The following is a 14553-nucleotide window of genomic DNA, read 5'->3' on the forward strand; positions in this document are numbered from 1 at the left end:
GTTCTTCCTCAGCTACCTCCATCTACATACATGCATATGCAGTCACACCACACCATGTTCTTCCTCAGCTACCTCCATCTACATACATGCATATGCAGTTACACCACACCATGTTCTTCCTCAGCTACCTCCATCTACATACATGCATATGCAGTCACACCACACCATGTTCTTCCTCAGCTACCTCCATCTACATACATGCATATGCAGTCACACCACACCATGTTCTTCCTCAGCTACCTCCATCTACATACATGCATATGCAGTCACACCACACCATGTTCTTCCTCAGCTACCTCCATCTACATACATGCATATGCAGTTACACCACACCATGTTCTTCCTCAGCTACCTCCATCTACATACATGCATATGCAGTCACACCACACCATGTTCTTCCTCAGCTACCTCCATCTACATACATGCATATGCAGTCACACCACACCATGTTCTTCCTCAGCTACCTCCATCTACATACATGCATATGCAGTCACACCACACCATGTTCTTCCTCAGCTACCTCCATCTACATACATGCATATGCAGTTACACCACACCATGTTCTTCCTCAGCTACTTCCATCTACATACATGCATATGCAGTCACACCACACCATGTTCTTCCTCAGCTACCTCCATCTACATACATGCATATGCAGTCACACCACACCATGTTCTTCCTCAGCTACCTCCATCTGCATACATGCATATGCAGTCACACCACACCATGTTCTTCCTCAGCTACCTCCATCTACATACATGCATATGCAGTTACACCACACCATGTTCTTCCTCAGCTACCTCCATCTACATACATGCATATGCAGTTACACCACACCATGTTCTTCCTCAGCTACCTCCATCTGCATACATGCATATGCAGTCACACCACACCATGTTCTTCCTCAGCTACCTCCATCTACATACATGCATATGCAGTTACACCACACCATGTTCTTCCTCAGCTACCTCCATCTACATACATGCATATGCAGTTACCCCACACCATGTTCTTCCTCAGCTACCTCCATCTACATACATGCATATGCAGTTACCTCACACCATGTTCTTCCTCAGCTACCTCCATCTACATACATGCATATGCAGTCACACCACACCATGTTCTTCCTCAGCTACCTCCATCTACATACATGCATATGCAGTTACCTCACACCATGTTCTTCCTCAGCTACCTCCATCTGTTCACATGTAAATGCAGTCACATCAACCCATGTTCTCACAGCAGGAGCTATGTATTAAGACTTCTTAATATTTGGAAAGGTCAATTTTTCTCACTAAATCAAGTTTTAAAATAATACACATGACCTTGTATGTCCCTGTTTAACTTTTAAGGATATAAAGAAACTCTTCATAAAGGAGTAAATATTTTTCTGGTGAGTTAAAGAAAAACTTCAAGTTTTGAAGTTGGGATCTATAATTTTTAGCCACAATCCTGATTAAAATGTCAACAAAGACTTTGTAGTAGATGATATACACCAAGCTGACTGTAACATTATTCTAAAACAGGAATATAGGTATTGCTGAAAGGGCCTTTGGGAACTCCTAACAGTTATAGCTACTACTAAATCACACCAGAGCTACAGTAGTTCCTAGGCATATACAAATATGAAGCCTAACAATCAATCTCTGGCAAACTGGCAGAACTACACCAACAAGCACACCAGTGTGAATCCCTGGTGCACTGGCAGGCACACTGGTGTGGATCACACCTGATACTTTTCCAGGTTACTTCAACAGTGCCGGAGTCTCAGCTTCCTCTGTAGTCGCTGTTTATTTCTCAGAGCAGCATGGTGTGTAAGGAAGTACAAATAGTGCTGAGGTATGGGATGTATCACTATGGAAACCCATCAAGGACATGAAGAGTACACACTTACTCAGTTAACAACCAGAAAGCAGAAACTCTGTTATCATATCACCTTAGTTTCCTTGTCATGACACATTTTGGCAATATAATCAAAAGAGTAGAGTCATGAATATCTTATTAGGAATTCAAGTCACTAATCAATGTATTCCCTGAAAGAATATTAGTATTTACCTACAATGTAACATGTCTAAAATTAATAAAATTATAAGGGGGTTTGAATTTACTTATTTACAACAAAAGGTTCTGATCTGGAGCCTAGGACAGGAAATTGGAGTGGCAAAGACAAAATGAGCATGGATGGGAGCTACCCAGGGTGCTCCCAGCTAGAGCTCCACGTGCATCTGCTTCTCATTATCCCTCTATGCCCTGAGAAGGATCTCAGCATGTGAGCAAGGGGGAGCAAGAAGAGCTCCAGAAGACTTACCACATCCCTGGGTTCACCTTCCTTAGGGGTAAGGGTGACTGACAGCAAGATGATTCCGAGGTCATGGTCGGGATAATGGGGGTCTTTCAGAGTTAAGGTCACATCCGTGGACCTGTGATATAAAGTATTCAGATTGGGAATAGTCATTGAGCGCATTACCCCCAAATTAATTTAATCAATAACTCATTGTTTTAAGAAATGTTTTGCTCTTTTGATTTTTTTAGTACAATTTTTGTTGTTATCAAAATACCACCATTGTATTAAATCGTCCAATAAGTGGTATGTCCATGGAAGTGCCTGGATTCATTGGGTAAATTTCTACCACAGACCAGTCCAGGAGAGGGAGGAGTGATAAGATGAGCAAAGGGGTCAAGACCACGATGGTGATAAACAGCTGAGCTGAGCTGGTGAGAGCTCACTGACTCTGTACTGACAGCGGGGGAACCTACACAGGACCAAGTTCGGCCCACTGAATGTGGGGGCAGTTGTAAGGCTTGGGCAGTCTGTGGGGTCACTGGCAATGGGACCAGGATTTATCCCTAGTACTTGAACTGGCATCTAGCAACACATTCATTTTGGCGGGTACCTTGCTCAGCCTAGATATAGGGGGCAGGGCCTCAGTCTTATCTCGAAGTGAAGTGTCAAACTCTGCATAGGAAGCCTTACCCTTTCTGAGGCATGGATGGGGCTGTAGGGAAGGGTGAAGTGGGAGGAGGGGAGAAAGTGGGAATGGGATAACTATGTAAAATGCAAAAAGACTGTATTAAAAGTTCTTAATAAAAATAAAATACAAAATAAAATAAAAATATTTGTGTCATTTAGTTTGAATAATACTCCTAAAGAGGAAAATATCTATAGTAAATTTTAAAAAATACATTAAAATCTAAGTTAACAAGGAATATATTCTTCTAATACATTAATTGCTATCAAGTTATTAAACAATAAATGCTTATATAAGTGACAGAAAACAACTGTGACATATCAAATTAAACACGTACTGGGGAGTATTTTATCATTAAAGAAAAATGATTTTCCTATCCCAGAAGCTATCAAGTGCCAAGTTTCTCGTTTCCTGTTGGGTTTTGTCAAGTGCCTCCCCCTTTATACTTTTTTCTTTTTTTCTTTTCCTGGATAGTCAAACTGGATGGCTACTTGTACAAGACTAAAACTAGATTATTATTATTTTCTTTTGAGGACATACCCCAATACATTTATAGCAGCACATATTTACATGCCTACTATTAATATCTGCTTTGAAAAACTGGAATGGCATACTAAAGCTTGTGAGGTCACAAAGTGGTACTCTGATGTGTATGTGGCCTCAGGGTGCTGGTGGCTAATGAGTTACCGAGAATAAACAACATAGTTAGGTATACATAAAATTTTCGCTTATATCTTTGTTTGTTTAATTGCACAATTCTTCATTTAAAATTATTTTCACCAGTGATTTATTTTTAAAGGAAACAAGAGAAATTTATGCTTTAAGTATTACAATTTGCATAGACTTAATCAGAGGCTTATAGTAAATGTAATTGTAGCCTTTGAAAGGAACAGCAGAGTCCATTTGATTTTGTATCAGTGCTTGTGATAACAGAGCAGACACCACTGCTCAGAACATTTCCTCAAAGTGGGGAAACCAGCAGTCACCTAAACTCTACCCTCAGGTTGAACCAATGTTAGAATTGACGAACTGTAGGAAGGCAGCAAAGGCTGTTTTTTTGTTCCACCCGATACAAAAGCAGCAAATCACCAATCAGTTAGTCTTTGGAAGATGAATACTCTGTCCAATGCTCAATTAGCTTACTGTAGCATTGAAAGAGGCTCTCCCATGTATGTTCATCTATTTATCTGTAGTCATATAAGAAGGAAATAGGGGTCTTCCCTATGACACTACTTTCCCGTTTCCCTATCATCTGATGTAACATGATCACCCAAGAAAGGAGTTCCATTTACAACTATCAAATATTTAATTTTGAAGCCTACTTTTTCTCTCTCTCTTTTAGCCAGTTCCTTTGACAAAATGCATTTTGAAAACCCCATGCCCATTGTGAGGGGCTTAGATTGAGTACTGTTAGAAATCATATATAATTTTGCAGGTTGTCAAGATAATGAAACTAAGCAGAAATAACCAATCTACCTCTACTACTTGGTACCCTATATCTGGCAATCTGGTGATGGCTAAAGTCGGTTCTATCCTGGTTTAAGTGATGAGAAATTTGTTGTTTTTGAGGCAAAGTATGTAGCCACTTGCTTCTTTAGTAATAATTACAATCTTTATGCCAAATCCCAACTAAACTGTGTGAGATTAAGGAATGTATCTTTTCTCTTTTAGCTTGGTGCTAGGGGACAGAAAGCTAGCCAATAATACTTTATAAGAAAATAGTTGCTATTGAATGAGGAAGTTAGGGAAAACATTGGAAGTCCATGGAAAACTGGAAAAGGGTGAGAGTTGGAAGACTCCCAGCTGGTGACAACAGGACACTGTCAGGAATCTGTACTGACTGGTGTTTCCTGCTTCACAGGCCAACATTGAAGTGAGGCATAGCAATGTTACAACTTTTGAGAATTACCTGTTTAACTCCAACTGTGTGAGATCGAGAAAGGCTGAGCCCATAAAGTCATCTTGCAGCCCAAAATCATAGTCAAATACCTAAGAGGCCAAAGAGACAAAACATTTTGAAATAATTTCAGAAAAATATTTAAAAGAAACATATTATTTATAATAACTGGCTATCTCTTCCACCAAAACAATGTAACCTCCTGATAGGCTTTTTAAAATTTATTTGTATTCTTTGGGAAGTTAAAATTTCATAACATTCAAGTAAACTACATGTTTATTTAATATTTATTATATCATTTTATTTGTATTAGCAATAGAAGTTTAGAGAAGAGGTAACAAAATCAAATTAAATATAACGAATATTTAAAAGTATGGGAACCACAGTTAGAATACTTTTTAAAAATTATAATAGAGGAGATAGCATCAAACATAGACCCAAAGTAACTTAGGATTACATTCAACAAACACATCTTTTGTTGGGAATGAGACTCAATAAATACATCTTTTGTTGGGGATGGGACTCAACAAACACATCTTCTGTTGGGGATGGGACTCAACAAACACATCTTCTGTTGGTGATGTATGATTGGAACATGACATTAATTTCTTATTCATGTTTTAAGGTAACTAAATTATTCGATATTATAGAAAAATTTAATCTTGGCACACAAATAAATAAGGGTACAGATATTATGGCTACATAACTTTGTAAAGTTATATTAAGGTAACACCAATGACTGTTTCTATTTCCTTAGGAGTTATAGGTATATTTAAATTGTTTATCTGATCTTGATTTAGCTTTGATAAGTAGTATCTGTCAAGAAAATTATTCATTTCTTTTAGATTTTCCATTTTTGTAGGTTTTCAAAGTATAACTTAAAGATTCTTTTGATTTCCTCAGTATCTGTTGTTATGTTTCCCTTTTCATTTCTGATTTTGTTAATTTGGATATTCTTTCTGAGTCTTTTAGTTTATCTTGCTAACTTTCTCAAAGAACCAATTATTTGTTTCATTGATTCTTTGTATTGTTCTCTTTGTTTCTATTTTATTGATTTCAGTTTAGTTATTTCCGGTCATCTACTCCTCTCGGGTCTGCTTACGTCTTTTTGCTCAGGTGTGCTCTAACATTGCTAGCATGAGATTCCCTCCAATTATTTTATGTAACTACTTAGTGATATAAACTTTTCTCTTAGCACCACTTTCATTGTGTCCCATAAAGTTTGTATATGTTATGCATTCATTTTCATTGAATTCTTTAATTTCTTTATTTTTGTCTTGACCCATTTTTTATTCAGTGGAGAGTTGTTCAATTTCCATGAGTTTGTAGGGTTTCTGTTGTTGAAATCCAGTTTTAAACCATGGCAGCCTGATAGGATACAAGGTGTTATTTCAATTTTCTTGTATTTGTTGAGAATTGTTTGGTGATCCAATATGTGGTCAGTTTTGGAGAAAGTTCTGTGAGGTGCAGAGAAGAAGGGATATTCTTTTGTGTTTGGGCAAAATGTTCTGTAGACCTGCTAGGTCCATTTGGTTTATAATGTCTGTTAGCTCCAGTATTTCTGTTTAGTTTTTGGCTTCATGGGGGGTAGTCAGTCTCCCACTATCAATGTGTGAAGGTCAATTACCTTTAGTAATATTTCTTTTACAAATGTGGGTATCCTTGTATTTGGGGCATCGATGTTAATAATTAAAATACCATCTTGGTGGATTTTTTCTTTAATATGTATGAAGCATCCCTGTTGCTTTTGATTGATTTTGGTCTGAAGTCTATTTTGTTAGATGTTAGAATAACTACACTAGCTTGCTTCTTGGGTCCATTTGCTTGGAAAATCTTTTTTCAACACTTACTCTGAGGTAATATCTATCTTTGATGTTGAGTTGTGTTATTTGTATGCAGCAGAAGGAATCATGATCACATCTATTCTGTTAGTCTTTGTCCTTTTTGAGGAATTGATTCCATTGATATTGAGAGATATCAATGACCTGGTATGGGAGGTCCTTCTGTCTATGTGTTGCTTTTATTGGTTAATGAATAAAGAACTGCTTTGAGCCTATGGCAAGGGCAGAACAGAACTAGGTGGGAAAAAGTTAGGCTGTATGCTGTGAGAAAGAGGGCAGAGTCAGAGAGAAGCCATAGGGCCACCAGAGATAGATACTAGCAACTTTACTCAGTAAACCACAGCCATGTGGTGATATACAGATTAATAGAAATGGATTAAATTAATATAAGAGTTAGCCAATGAGAAGCTAGAGCTAATAGGCCAAGCAGTGATTTAATTAATACAGTTTCTGTGTGATTATTTCGGGGCTAAGCAGCTAGGAACCAACAAGCAACCTCCTTACTACAATGATTGATTCCTGTTTTTGTTTGTTTGTTATTGATGTTGTTGTTGTTGGTGGTGGTGTGAGTGTATGTGTGTGTGTGTGTGTGTGAGAGAGAGAGAGAGAGAGAGAGACAGAGAGACAGAGACAGAGATTTTCCCTTCTTTCACATTTTCTTGTGTGAGATTATTTATTTTCTGTGTTTCATGGGTATAGTTAAACTGCTTAAACTATTTGGGTTGGATTTTTCTTTCTAATACCTTCAATAGGGCTCAATTTGTATATAGGTATTTTTAAATTAGACTTCATTATGGAATAACTTATTTTCTTCATAGATGGTGATTGACAGTTTTGCTGGGTATACTTGTCTGGACTGGCATCAGTGGTCTCTTAGATTCTATAGACTCTTCTAGCTTTCTTTTCAGTCAGGTATAATTAAATTCAAAATTAATGTTTTGATTATTATGTGGTGATGAACCTTTCTTTTCTGGTCCAATTTATTTGGTATAAGGTCCGTGTAGTTTTTTATGCATCTACCTCTTTAGGTTGGGAAAATTTTGTTCTATGATTTCGTTGAAAATATTTTCTGGGCCTTTGAGCTCAAATTCTTCTTGTATTCCTATTATTTGTAGATTTGGTCATTTTATAGTGCCCCAGATTTTCTGGATTTTTGTGTCAGGACTTTTTAAATTTTTCTGTCCTCAGCATATCTATTTCTTCTATCTTCAACACCTAAGATTCTCTCTTCTATTTCCTGTATTCTGTTGGTGAAGCTTGCATCAGTAGTTCCTGTTCTACTGCCTAGATTTTTTATTTCTAGAATTCCTTCAGCTTGTGTTTTCTTTATTGTTTAAATTTCCAGTTCAGGTTTTGAATAGTTTTATTCATTTCCTTCAAGTGTTTGCTTTTTTAGCATTTTTTGTTTGTTTTGTTTAGTTTAGTTTCCCCTTGATTTTTCATTTCTTTGGGGGGTGGCTTTTTTCAAGGGACTTATTTGTTTCCTCCAATTTTTTGTCTTTTCCTTAAGGGAATTATTCATTTCCTTTTTAAGTACCACTATCATCTTCATAAATTTGTTCTGAGGTCTTTTTCTTGTGCTTTAGCTATGTTGGAATATTCAGAGTTTGCTGTAATAAAATAACTGGACTCTGGTGGTGACCTTGGCATCTAGGCATCTGTGTTTGGGATGATTGTAGGTCTAGGTGCTGATTTCTGAGTTTGTCTTTATTGGATATCTGTTTTATTCCTTGGTTTCTGTTTCTTCTCTGGTCTTCTGGCTGGCATGGCCTATGATTTAGCATCGGGTCCCCACCCAAGCTGGGGTTGGATTCTGATTTCATTGGCCTCTGGCTGAGCAGGAGATCTCACTGCCTGAGTTAGGAGCATGAACATGGTGATGAGGATGGGAGGAGGGGCTGGGGACAGTATGGTGGTGGGCACCAAGAGAGTGGGAGAGGTTGCAGGCAGATGGCCTAACTGGGCTTCTGGCAACAAGCACAGCCTCTCATACAACAGGATATCTCTGACAGAGTTGAGGGCTGAGTGAGACAAGATGATGAGGAGGGTACTGGGAGGGGTGTTGGGGGTAGGGTAGGAGGGGCATCAAGAGAGGGGTAGGTCAGCTGGCAGATAGCCTACCTGGAGTTCTAGTGGCTAGTGCGGCATCTTGTATAGCAGGGCTTATCTTGATTTCTTTTCAATATAACATTTTCTTTGACTGAGATATCTTTTTATTCCACTTTATCTGCAAGACCTGAAATTTCATCTTCCATGTCTTTATATCTATTGGTATTGTTTACCTCTGATGTTTTTGTTTGACATCTTAAGTTTTTCATTGCCAGTTTTACTTTTGTTTTGGTTTTCTTCGATGATTGTACTTTTTTGTGGAACAAAACTTTTTCTTACTTTAAATGCCAAGAAATTATATCTATAACTTCAATGTTCTCCTTAGTAAGATTCACTCTGATAATGTGATCAGATCAGACAATACATATGCCACTTGTTTTTCCTTTAGCTATTGGCAGGAGAATTCCAGGCTTTAATGTTTTCTAACCATCTAGTTCACAAAAGTGTTTTCATAGAATCAGTTCATTTCTGAGAAATCTTTTAGACAAGATTAACCATCTATCAGAGAGAATATAAATGCCATCTTAGAGCTTAGTAATGCAATCACATAGTGCGGTGCAGAGACAATACAATGTTATAATGCTCATGAAGTCATGTAGTAACTCAGTGTCATTCACACCAATTGCTTTATTTGGATCTTTGAATACCTAAGACCAAGCCAATAAAAAAAAGGACAGAACAATACACACAGTATGGAAATAGGTTTAAGGTTGTTCTATCATCTATCTATCTATCTATCTATCTATCTATCTATCTATCTATCTATCTATCATCTATCTATCATCTATCTATCTATCATCTATCTATCTATCTATCTATCTATCTATCTATCTATCTATCTATCTATCTATCATCTATCTATCTATCTATCATCTATCTATCTATCTATCAATCATCTATCACCTATCTATCTATCATCTGTCATCTATCTATCATATATTTTTGATATCCTATTGGATGTGTACCTGCTCATGTGTGTGAGTGTGTGTATGTGTGTGTGTGTGTGTGTGTATGGAGTGCACATGTCCATATATGCACCTATGGAGACCAAAGGTTGGCTTCAGGGTGTTTCATACTCAATTGCTATCTAATGTATATATGTATGTATATATGCATGCATTGTATGTATGTATGCATGCATACATTGTATGTATGTATGTGTATGTATGCATTGTGTCTGTCCATTCCTATATATCGACGTATGTTTTTTATGACATGTTATTCTTATTGCACTTGAAGCTTGATGTTTTGGCTAGATTGGCTGGCTATTGAGCTCTGGAGGTCTGCCTGTCTCCATCCCTATGCACTGGGATTACAGATGTATATAGTCATTTCTGGCCTTTTATGTGGGTGCCAGGGCTTCAGTGAAAGTAATTTTGCTTTGAAAGCAAGTGCTTTAATCCCTCATCCATCTCTTCAGTCCCAAAGCCCTAGTTTTCTTAAGAAGCAAAGTAGCCTCCTTTCTGCTTCTTCTGCTTCTTCTGCTTCTTCTGCTTCTTCTGCTTCTTCTTCTTCTTCTTCTTCTTCTTCTTCTTCTTCTTCTTCTTCTTCTTCTTCTTCTTCTTCTTCTTCTTCTTCTTCTATCTTTATCATCTATCATCAAAGTAGCCTCTGGAACTTGCTTAGAATAAGGACTTTAGGTATGACAACTATGGTCAGTGAGGCCAGAGTTGGCAGGCAGAAAAGGTGGTGTTTTATTTCGGCTAATATGTACCAACAGCACTAGATTTTTGTCAGTGCAAACACGTGGCATCTTCTATACACATTTCCAGAAATAAACTGCCAAAGAAGTGAGTGTTGCTACCTTGAACCTAAAATTTGAATCACAACTCTGCAAGGAGACAAAGCTTACACACTAGTCTAAGGATCAACTAAATCAGCATCAGCATAATGCTTGTGAAAACTGATAAGCACATTTATAATAGCTGGTTAAAAAGGAGCCTAGACCATAGCAAGAAAAGTGACATTTTTGTGAGCAGACTTCCATGTTTTGGAAAAAATTTATACCAGTGGGTAAATCTGTCTATTCCATGGTAGGAAAAAGGGAAAACCACACCTCCCTTAATCCACAACTCCCACAAGAAAGCTTAAGTAGCTCATTTAGAAGCAAAACAAAAATGATGAGTTCTGTTGAGGTTGTCCTTCATGCTGGGTTCTTTGGAGATTTCCTATTTCATGTGCTCCCAAACTACAGTGATTCAGTTGAAGGCACAAAGCAGGAGAGGGATCTCATAGTCTTCCTGTATGTCTACCAACAGAAATGTTCCAAACGGAAGTGACCCCAGCAGCTTAACCTCCCATCTCATGTATGTTACATTATCTTGGATTAGAGTTGTTAACAGTACTCTTTGTTGAAAAGTCCTCCAGAGACATGAAACACAACCATTAAACAAAGCTTTCTGAGTCAGATTCAACAATGAAAAAGCAATGGAATAACTCACCTTGATATACAGTGGCTCTCTAAGATGGTCAACAATAATACAAGCCTTTTCCTCCCACACAGGATTCAGGTTCTTGTGTATAATTTTACTTCTAAAAACTTCTTTTCTTCCAATTTTAAACTTCACATATGGATCACTTGTCCCTGTTGAAGAGATTCACATCAGGCATTCCTTTCTATGGAAGTAAGATAGCTGCTCATTGGAACATCAGAAAGAATTAAAGGTTAATTAAAAGTTAATTGAGACCTATTCCACAAGAACAGGTTTTCTTCTCTAAATCTGAAGTAAGATCAAATTATCATCATTATTGTTATTACTTTATCTTCTCAGCATAATTCTGTAAATGCATGATGACTTTTCAGAAACACAATTGCTTTCACAGTGGCGAAACTAATTTACATTTGACTAGCAGGCTTTGAAGGTTCTCCTTTTCCTGCATTTTCATCAGTATGTGTTGCTATGTGTTTTCTTAATGATAGCCATTCTGGTTACAGTAAGTCAGGAGATCTCACTGTAGTTTTTAATTTTCATTTCCCCAGCTGCAATGGCGAAGAATGCTGAACACTTTTATCATGAATTTACCAGCCAGTTGCAGTAGAACCGTTGAGAATTTTGTATCCGTTTCATTAGCCCACCTTACTGGTTGGGCTGGTTTTGTTTGGTTGTGGTATCTGTTTTTTAGGTTCTTTACATATATTTTGGACATCAATCCCACTAGATATTGAGCTAGTGAAGATTTTTCTTCCCATTCTGTAGTCTGTCTCTTCATTCACTGTCTCTTTGTTCAAATTGTTCCTTTGATGTGAGGATTTTAGCATCAAGAAATCACAGTTGTCAATATTTGGTTCATTTCCTGAGCATGGAGGTTCCACAAAACAAACAAAACTTAAAGAAAAATAGAGGGTGTAATATAGCCCTTACTACAGAACTATATAGAACACTTAGCAAGCTTGTTTAAAACCCTAAGGTCAGTTCCAAGTATGAGTAATAATAATAATAAACAAAATCCTAAAAACAGAACTATCATAAAAAGCAGCCACTTGGTTCCTGAGTACATATTCAAAAGACTCTAAGTAAATACACCACAGAGACACTTGCACATCTATGGTTATTGCATCAAGATTCATAGGAACCAATGCATGGAATCAGTGACTAGAAACATAAGGATATATAAAGATAACAAGGTATATATCCATAATGACATATAGATAAAAGTCTTTAAAGAGATATAAAAGTAATATTAAAAAGTACAGACAATAATAGATTAAAGGAGTAAAGATAATAAAAATCAGTGCTAAAAATCAATAAAATAAAAATAAGCCACATAAAAATAAAAATATGCAGAGTCTGGATTATGTATATTATTGTGTTTGCTTTGAATTTTTTGACTGTGAATGAGCTAAACACAGAGAGATATTTCATTGTAAGGGCTGTTAAGCTAAACCAACATATATATACATGAGTCTTTAATTTACCAAGCAATATCGGTAGGACTAAAGCCATGGCTTTGATGGCTGGATCCAGCCCATTCCTTAGCTTTCTGAGATTCCAGACTTGTGGCTAAGGTACCAGCCAGAGCCATGTTCATTGCCACAACTCTACAGTGTTTCAAGGTCCCTGCCAGCAAGCAAGCTGCAGCATTTTACTCACAGACCACACTCAGTCGGAATGCCTGCCTGAAAGACTCAGAGTTTGCCCTGGCAGGACAACCCAGAAAACCGGCATTTTAAAACAGCATGGCTTTTTTCCTGCTACGGCTGAAAACTGAAAAGCATGCTTTCAGCTTTTCATCAACACCATTTAAATGTTTCGTGACAGGACCTCTTAAAAGAGCTGCAGGGTTTTGCAGCTAAAGCTGAGTCAGGAAGTCTCTCTTAGATGAGAGTGCTTGCTTGCTTCTAGCAAGCAGAGAAGACCCGAGAAATTGCTGCTACCAAGAAAACATGCTGTACTCTATTCTTTCCCAAGCTTTCTCAGGCTTTCTGTGGATGCAGTTATCCACATCTGGGCGCCCTTTGAAGTGATGAGGCAAGCAGGCCTACTTTTCATCCCACCCGGCTTCCACACGTCTAGCTTAGCCCCAGAATAATTACATGGAAACTGTATTCTTTTAAACACTGCCTGGCCCAATCACCTGTCTCAAAAAGTAAAAGTAAAAATAAAAGAAATAGAGGTTAAAATAAAGCCACACAAAGATGGAAAGTACACAGAGAATCTTGATACTATATGCTATTATATTCTCTTTCAATTGTTTGAACTCTGAGGAAGGAACAACAGCTGCTAAAAGATATTTGTTTATAAATGCTGCTGAACTAATCCAAGATAGATATTTTGAAAATACTTTGACTTCAAAATTTGGATCTAAGGTTATGATGCTTTGGAAAAGTTCTTCTTTTGTTTTCACAGAGGATGAGACCCTATGGATTGCTTCTATCCCAATATGGTATGATAGACCACACCCTCCTGAAAGGTTGCTGTGAATACCCTCAAAAAATTACTTCACTCAACTGCCAACTGAGATGAACCTGGCACAGAGGTTACACCATGAAAGATCTGATTAACAACACCTCCATTCAGCACAAAGCAGTTTGGAGAGAAAAAACTACATCCATATTCCCAAATATTGTTTTTAAATATTTTTTACATTTAAAAGGGGAAATGATATAGATATAAATAATTTGCATTGGTATAAATCTTGGTTTACTGATATAAATTTAAGGTCAATTGTGTTATATGTATATGTATTTCTGATACTGATTAAGGTATTGTGAGTGTGTAGTTCAATTAAAAATGTAATGTATAATTAGGAAATATAGGTTGTTAATGGATAATCATCAATAATAGTCAAGCTTGTAGTCATGTTAGATTTGCTAGATGTGCATAGATATATTTCAGATAAGCTTTCTTCATATCTTTCAAAGACTACAGAATATGACATTTAATGTTTTAATAACTTAGAGCTTTTCAGGACAACAAGACACATCTGCTCCTGGCAGCACCAAGCTACTTCAAGAGGAAGATGGGCATTGAAGAGGTTCCTTATGGAGTTGGTTAGCCATTTGGGCAAGAAATTGCTCTTGCCTGGACTGTTGCATAAACTGGACACAGAGAACCCACAGAGAGAGGACTGCTGATCTTGCCTAAAAGTGAGATGGTCTTTCGGGGTTCCTGATTCATGAAAGAGTCTGCGAGACATTCTGCAGGACCCAGCAGATAGTGACTGAACTGTCTTTGAAATTTCTTGCTTCATGGATAAGTCTACTGAATACTATGGGCCTGAAGGCTGAAGATGGATG

The 14553-nt window shown here is 37.3% G+C and overlaps 1 protein-coding gene across 5 annotated transcripts in view; it reads right to left on the minus strand.

Annotated features, from left to right (window-relative positions):
* The window catches only part of Mctp1 (multiple C2 and transmembrane domain containing 1), a 569227-nt gene that overhangs the window by 226776 nt on the left and 327898 nt on the right, over positions 1-14553 (minus strand). For all 5 annotated transcript variants that reach the window (XM_075976418.1, XM_075976419.1, XM_075976420.1 and 2 more), the window contains 3 exons: positions 11258-11400; positions 4879-4958; positions 2309-2420 (listed from right to left, as the gene is read on the minus strand). In XM_075976418.1, coding sequence (XP_075832533.1) covers positions 2309-2420; positions 4879-4958; positions 11258-11400 — 335 coding nt within the window. The remainder of the gene's footprint in view (positions 1-2308; positions 2421-4878; positions 4959-11257; positions 11401-14553) is intronic.

This window comes from Microtus pennsylvanicus, chromosome 6 (genome assembly GCF_037038515.1).
Source record: "Microtus pennsylvanicus isolate mMicPen1 chromosome 6, mMicPen1.hap1, whole genome shotgun sequence".
In the NCBI taxonomy this organism is placed as follows: domain Eukaryota; kingdom Metazoa; phylum Chordata; class Mammalia; order Rodentia; family Cricetidae; genus Microtus; species Microtus pennsylvanicus.